General features: G+C 38.3%; 1 protein-coding gene across 3 annotated transcripts in view; it reads right to left on the bottom strand.

Annotated features, from left to right (window-relative positions):
* The window catches only part of SETD2 (SET domain containing 2, histone lysine methyltransferase), a 122287-nt gene that overhangs the window by 66955 nt on the left and 48062 nt on the right, over positions 1-7270 (bottom strand). For all 3 annotated transcript variants that reach the window (XR_005527707.1, XM_039228242.1, XM_039228243.1), the window contains exon 9: positions 4977-5103. Coding sequence is in view for 2 of the 3 variants with exons in the window: in XM_039228242.1 (XP_039084173.1) it covers positions 4977-5103 (127 nt within the window). In the remaining variant the exon portion in view is untranslated. The remainder of the gene's footprint in view (positions 1-4976; positions 5104-7270) is intronic.

Genomic DNA, 7270 nt, shown 5'->3' with positions numbered 1-7270 from the left:
CCATCCCCCCTCCCCCCCACATCCATCAGTCCTCAGTTTTTGTCAGCATTCAAGAGTCTCTCATGGTTTGCTTCTCTCCCCTTACTCCACCATTTCCGCCCTTCTTCTCCCCCTTGTTCCTCCGTCAAGTTCCTCCTAATCCTCCTATACGTGCAAACATATGATATTTGTCCTTCTCTGCCTGACTTATTTCACTCAGCATGACACCCTCAAGGTCCATCCATGTTGCTACACATGGCCAGATTTCATTCTTTCTCATTGCCATGTAGCATTCCTTCTTGATCCATTCGTCCGTGGATGGACACTTAGGCTCTTTCCATGTTTTGGCTATTGTTGAGAGTGCTGCTATGAACATTGGGGTACATGTGCTCCTATGCATCAGCATTTCTATATCCCTTGGGTAAATTCCTAGCAGTGCTATTGCTGGGTCACAGGGGAGTTCTATTGTTAGTTTCCTGAGGAACCTCCACACTGTTTTCCAGAGGGGCTGTACCAGTTTACATTCCTACCAACAGTGTAGGAGGGTGCCCGTTTCTCCACATCCTCGCCAGCACCTAGAGTTCTCTGATTTGCTCATTCATGACCAGTTTTTAATTCTAGGATTACCTCATAGCTTGTTCATATTAGTGTTAATAGATATTTGAGTTGTTTCTACTTTTGCTAATACAAGCAGATGCTGCTGTGACTCCTGATACACATACATTCACTTTTAGTAATCAATTCCAAAGTATTTTCAAAAGTGGTTGTACCCATTTACACCCCCCACTGGCAGTGTAGATCTCCTATTGTTCTTATGAGCCATCAGAGTTTTTACCAGTCTGACGAGTATGTAAATGTAAATTTGCATACACATAAATGTATGTAAATTGATACTCCTCTGATTACTAATAAGGTTGAACCATTTCTTTATGTTTATTGGCTATTTGGATTAGTGAAGTGTCTGAGTGTGGTCTGTTTATTTTTCTTTTGTACTAGCTTTTTTCTTATTGATTAGAAGTAGCTCTCTATATATTCTGGTTATTAGTACTTGTTTGTTACGTGTTGAAAGCAAATATTTCCTCTTAGGTGTCTTTTCACTCTATCGTGTAAATTAGTTACAATCGATTTGTTTCACCAACTCAAACAAAAGAGACTAAGGGGAGTTTCAGACTATTTTCTCTTTGTACTTTACAAACTACAAACATCATCAGGTAACAAGGCAATTATTATACCTCCATCAGTTAAGTATTTTATTACCTGATTTGTGACATCCCCAAAAAAGACCTTTGATTGGAAGAGCTTATAGTTTTGTTAAGGAGATAACTTGTATACAGATGTAGTCATAAGAGCAAGAAATAGAAAAACATTTACCAATCAAGGGCTAATATGGGGATGCAGACAATAGTGCTATTAACATATTCTTGTTAATAGTTACAATAATCAAAACTATATTTTAAACTGTGCTATCTTATCCTCTCCATGGCCGCCTCTACCCAAAAGAATTGCCAAAACTTTTAACTGTAGCTGACTAGAATTCAGAATCTAGGCACACAGAAGGTATTTTTAGTAGGAGACAACGTAAGTAATACTAACTTGAGTTCAGCTCTTCATTACAGCCAGGGCAAATAACCTTTCTAGGAACCTAGACTCATTCTGGGTCATTCCTCTATCTGGGCAAAATTTTATCCAAATCATTCTCATTCCAGAGTAACTTCAAATTCATAGCTAGAACAACCCTTGACAACTGGATTCATGCTACAGCAAATTCCGTCTAGAATACCAAGGCCTATACTGATATGGACACAGCATTACCAGAATAAAAACAAGCAAAAAAAAGGAATGTCTACACTTTGGTGCCTTGGGATTGTTCTTGAATTTAAGTTTATTCTGTAAGTTTTGAGAACAGGAAATAGCCAAAGGGAAGTTTTTATGGAGATTTTATTTTAGCATAGCACGTTTAATGACTATTTTGTAGCTGTTCTGACAAACTATCAATTATAAGAAAATAAGAGTTAAAAATAAAAGCAGCCTTAACAAAGTTGAGAGAAAAGTTTCCTGCAATACTCAAGTCAAGAAGGCTAACAGGCCTAACCTGATGTCACTAACCCAGTGACATCACTTCATGGATATACCTTAAAGAGACATGTGAAGAGACAACATAGATACAAATGGTGACATTAAGAGCAAAAGCTTAAAAACACGAGTGTCTATTAGTAAGGCTCTATGTAAATAAATTGTTACACGATGAAAAACTTTACAGCAGTTAAAAACATGTTTATATATAGGGACACCTGGGTGGCTCAGTCAGTAAGCGTCCGACTTTGGCTCAGGTCATGATCTCAATATCCAGGAGTTCAAGCCCCACATTGGGCTCTGTCTGTGCTGAGAACTCAGCCTGGAGCCTGCTTTGGATTCTGTGTCTCCCTCTCTCTAGTGCTCTGTCTCCCTCCCTCAGCTAGTGCTCTGTCTCTCTCTCAGAAATAAGTAAACGTTACATTTTTAAAATATGTTTCTATATAAGTCAACGTGGATCAAATTTTAAAATAAGAGTAAAAAAAAGTAATTGCAGAAATATACATATTATACCATTTCTAAAATCCTACACAAAACAACTTTGAACAAACTTTAAAATGCAGAAATGTTGGCTGTTATGACCACAACGGTCTTCAAGTTGGGGGAGGATGGAATTTTTCTCTAAAACTTGCAGTGCAACATAAAGGTCAAGAGCAGAGGCAAGAGCAAGTTCATTTCCATCACCTACTGGGTGCCTTAGTGTTCTCATCTGTAAAATCCTTGTGTCTAATTTCAAGGCTTGCTATGAAAATTAAATGAGTTGTGTGTCAAATGCTGAGCAGAGTGCCTGGCACACCACTACAGAATATATGCTCTCCAAAAACAGAGGTGAAACACACACAATACTCAAAAGAACATGTGTTCATCTTGGGTGTTCTACCAACATGGCCATTTGTTGAAGCTTTCCTTTTTGGTACTTTTTAAATGAACTTTTTTTTTTTCAACTGCCCTTTCTAATGCTTTTTGCTTCTTGCAGAATTTAATTTGGGCTTACTGACATCACCTTTTAGCCATTATACTTTTATCCCCTTGTCCTATTACATCTTCTATCTCATCATCTAAACAATTTTTTAAAAAAATTGTTAAATGTTTTATTTATTTCTGAGAGAGAGCGAGAGAGAGAGAGCGAGCACGTGCGCACAAAGGAGGTTCAGAGAGAGTAGGAGATACAGAACCTGAAAGAGGCTCCAGGCTCTGATCTAGCGGTCAGTACAGAGCCCAACGTGGGGCTCAAACCCACGAACCGCGAGACCATGACCTGAGCTGAAGTTGGATGCTTAACTGACTGAACCACCCAGGCACCCCTAAACACTAATTTATATGTAATTTATGCTGTCATTTATAATTCTTAACATATTGGTTCCTGAAAAGCTCAGGCATGAGCTAACTGCTAACAAATCATAGGGGAATTTGCTGACTAACCCCCTCAGCTCTCTAGCCCCCCATTAAGAATCACAGGTCTGAGGATGGACCTAGAAATGTGCATTTTCACTATGGACCCTGCCAGGTGGTTCTGAGGCTGAGAAACACCGTTCTGGTGAAGGGATCCTCAGAAAAAGGGAGGAAGGTTTTATTTTATTTTTCTTAAATAGCTTATTGTCAAGTTGGTTTACATATAACACCCAGTGCTCATCCCCACAAGTGCCCTCCTCCATGCCCATCACCCTCCTTCTCCTCCCCCCCACCCCTATCAACCCTGTTTGTTCTCAGCATTCAAGAGTCTCTCATAGTTTGCCTCCCTTCCTCTCCCCAACTATTTTTCCCCTTCTTCTCCCACATCGTCCTCCATTAACTTCCTCTTAATCCACCTATATGTGCAAACATATGGTATTTGTCCTTCTCTGCCTGCCTTATTTTGCTCAGCATAACACCCTCTAGTTCCATCCATGTTGCTACAAATGGCCAGATTTCATTCTTTCTCATTGCCAAGTAGTATTCCATTGTATAAATATATCACATCTTCTTGATCCATTCATCAGTTGATGGACACTTAGGTTCTTTCCATGTTTTGGCTATTGTTGAGAGTGCTGCTATGCACACTGGGGTACGTGTGCCCCTATGCATCAGCACTCCTGTATGGGAGGGGGATTTTAAAAAATGTGAAGCTTCTGTCCCAAGTAAGAGTCCCTTGATTAACAAGACAGCTCTTTCCTCCAGCAGTAACTAAAGTGAGCTGAGGTAGAAAAAAGGTTATCAATTACCATTCTAAAAAAAGACCATTTTCACTATTCCATTTTTATTCCTGGCTTGCCTGTTACCTTTCAAAACTCACTTTATATTCCCAAAGATGGTTTTCAGAGACTGTAAGAATACATGCAAACTTTAAGAGTTCCAAACAAATAGCAAAACAATATTAAAAGACTAGGAATATATATCAGACGTAAGTAAATTAATAGATAAACATCTTATTTGTACTTAGGATGAGGAGTTTTACAGGCTCCAGAAAAACAATTAGCCCATGTGTTTTCAAGATGACTTCAGGAGTTCTCAGCAACATCTAATTCTAATCTTTATGAACTTGAATAAAAACAGCAACCAGGGGCACCTGCGTGGTTCAGTGGGCTAAGCATCCAACTTTTGATTTCGGCTCAGGTCATGATCTCACAGTTCAGAGGACTGAACCCCTTTGTCGAGCTCTGCACTGGCAGCACAGAACCTGCTTGGGATTCTCTCTCCCCCTCTCACTGCCCCCTCATGCTTGTACTTGCTCGCATTCTCTCTCTCTCAAAAATAAACACTAAAAACCCAAAAAACCAAAAACAATTAATAAAACCCACCATACTTCTTTTCCTCATTGTCTCCTCTGACCCTGAATTTCTTTGATTATAGTTTGACTTTTCAAATTTTAATCAGAAAAACTACCTCCCTCCTTAAAAGGTATATGGTAAAAGTTGAAGAAAAAAAAAAAGGGATGAAACACTTACTGAATCCTTCTTACGAGATCGCTCCTTCTTCATTTTTCCTCCTGCTGCTCTGATACTGACTCTGTTCTCCCCTCCCAGGTAACCTCGGCAATTAGCTGACCCACAGAAACATTTCTGAGCTTCTTTTCTGTTCAAGGAACACAGGAAAGATGTCAGTTATGTGAAAGTACACCATATAAAAATGTCAACAACCTAACAATCACATACAAGAAGTCAATTCAGCCTAAAAACAATTATTTTAAAAGGCTCTAACAAACCTAATACTATTTAATAGGAATGCCTGCAAATTGCTCTTAAAAATATTTTTTCTAATCCTCCTTTATTAGCTAGACAAAATTAGCCAAGAAGTTAGTAATTTCTCCATTTTATGAGTACCTACTCATGTATAAAACTTAAGGATTTTTACACTTATATGTGTAGAAAGAGATGTATAAATGTAGACATGTATAAAATGTATAAAAATAAGATCGTACATATATTTGAGCTAAGAACAAAACTGCTTATTTTAAATAGTTCAATACCTCTCATATGTAAATATTTAACTGGCACCAAGAACAAATATATTCTTACAAATAGATGTATACAGATAATAAAATTCAATACATACAGGATACTTAAAAGGAAACACATGATTATTAAAAGTTATCACCATTGGGGTGCCTGGGTGGCTCAGTCGGTTAAGCATCCGACTTCAGTTCAGGTCATGATCTCGTGGTTCACGGGTTCGAGCCTCGCATCGAGCTCTGTGCTGACAGCCAGCTCAGAGCCTGGAACCTGTTTCAGATTCTGTGTCTCTCTCTCTCTCTCTCTCTCTCTCTCTCTCTGACCCTCCCCTGCTCACGCTCTTGCTCTCTCAGAAATAAAACATTTAAAAATAAATAAAAATAAAAGTTATCACCACTTAAGGATGAGACACTAATAAAAAATATAGTAATAAGTAAATATAACGAAACAATTCAGGAAAAGTGGTAGAAACAACACAGACCTAATTCTACAGGCCTGGGTACAAATCACCATGGCCATTTATTTATTCTGTAGCCACAGCCACCTGAAAAAAGCATGAAGAACTACAACAAAAGTAAACTGATAGATTTATAACAGTAGTGATCAGAGAGATAAAAAAATAAAATTTTCAATAAATAGAGCAGGGAATCACAAACAGCACTTGATTTCCAGTTTCCCTTCCTTCGAATAGGACAGTGCAAAAGCTAAGAGAAAAAGAATATGGAGCTGTATGCAGAACCCGGTCTGCACTCATACCGGGAATGCCAGACCACTGCTTAGATATATTAGTCCACGAAGTTTTACAAAATGGGTGATACTGTCGCTACTTCATTCATTAGCTGAAATAACCTCCAAAAGAACTTCCTCTCATCATCTATTTGGTTTAACCTAAAGTAGAATTCACTTCGGGAAAGCAGGATAAATGTTTGATTTTTTCCCCCTTTTTTTTTTAACTTTTAAGCTATTTTATAAAAATCATGAATTAGTTCCCTTTTTTTATGACTAATGCAGTTTTATTCTTAAAGCATCATTAAATCTCATGGGTTTTAAATCTTATGTTTCAAACCACCACAGTTATTATCCTTATCAATGCTTAAGTGTTTAAAAAAAAGTCGGAGTGTTTTCATTAAATGTTTATTTTTGAGAGAGAGAGAGAGAGAGAGAGCACAAGCAGGGAAGGGGCAGAGAAAGAAAGGGATAGAGGATCCAAAACAGGCTCAAAGCTGACAGCAGGGAGCCCAATATGGGGCTCGAACTCACAAACCACAAGATCCTGACCTGAGCCAAAATCAACAGACTGAACCACCCAGGCACCCCTCTCCTACTGTTTTGAAGACCTATTCAAGCTAGCTCCTGAGTCCCTGTGACAAGAATCTCCTAATCTTTTATAACTGGTTTTCTGGTATGACAAAATAATCCAATATCACCTTGTCTACTTCTTGTCTTAACCTGAAATCAGATACTTCTCCAAGGAACACTGTTCCTTTTAGTGGGGTTTGGTGAAACTATAATATAGATGCTAGGGGTATTCATTGCTATTGTATCAGGTATAATTTTGGTTCGAAAGAACTAGTAAATTATTTTTCATAGTACAATGTGGTACAGATAAGATTAGTCATGAGTCCACCATGCACAAAAATAAACTCCAAATGGATAAAGGACCTGAACGTGAGACAGGAAACTATCAACACCCTAGAGGAGAAAGCAGGAAACAACCTCCTTGACCTCCACCGCAGCAACTTCTTACTTGACACATCCCCAAAAGCAAGGGAATCAAGAGCAAAAATAAA

The sequence above is a fragment of the Hyaena hyaena genome, unplaced genomic scaffold (genome assembly GCF_003009895.1).
Source record: "Hyaena hyaena isolate Hyena2069 unplaced genomic scaffold, ASM300989v1 scaffold_30, whole genome shotgun sequence".
Lineage (NCBI taxonomy): Eukaryota > Metazoa > Chordata > Mammalia > Carnivora > Hyaenidae > Hyaena > Hyaena hyaena.
This window is presented reverse-complemented; position numbering and strand designations above follow the sequence as displayed.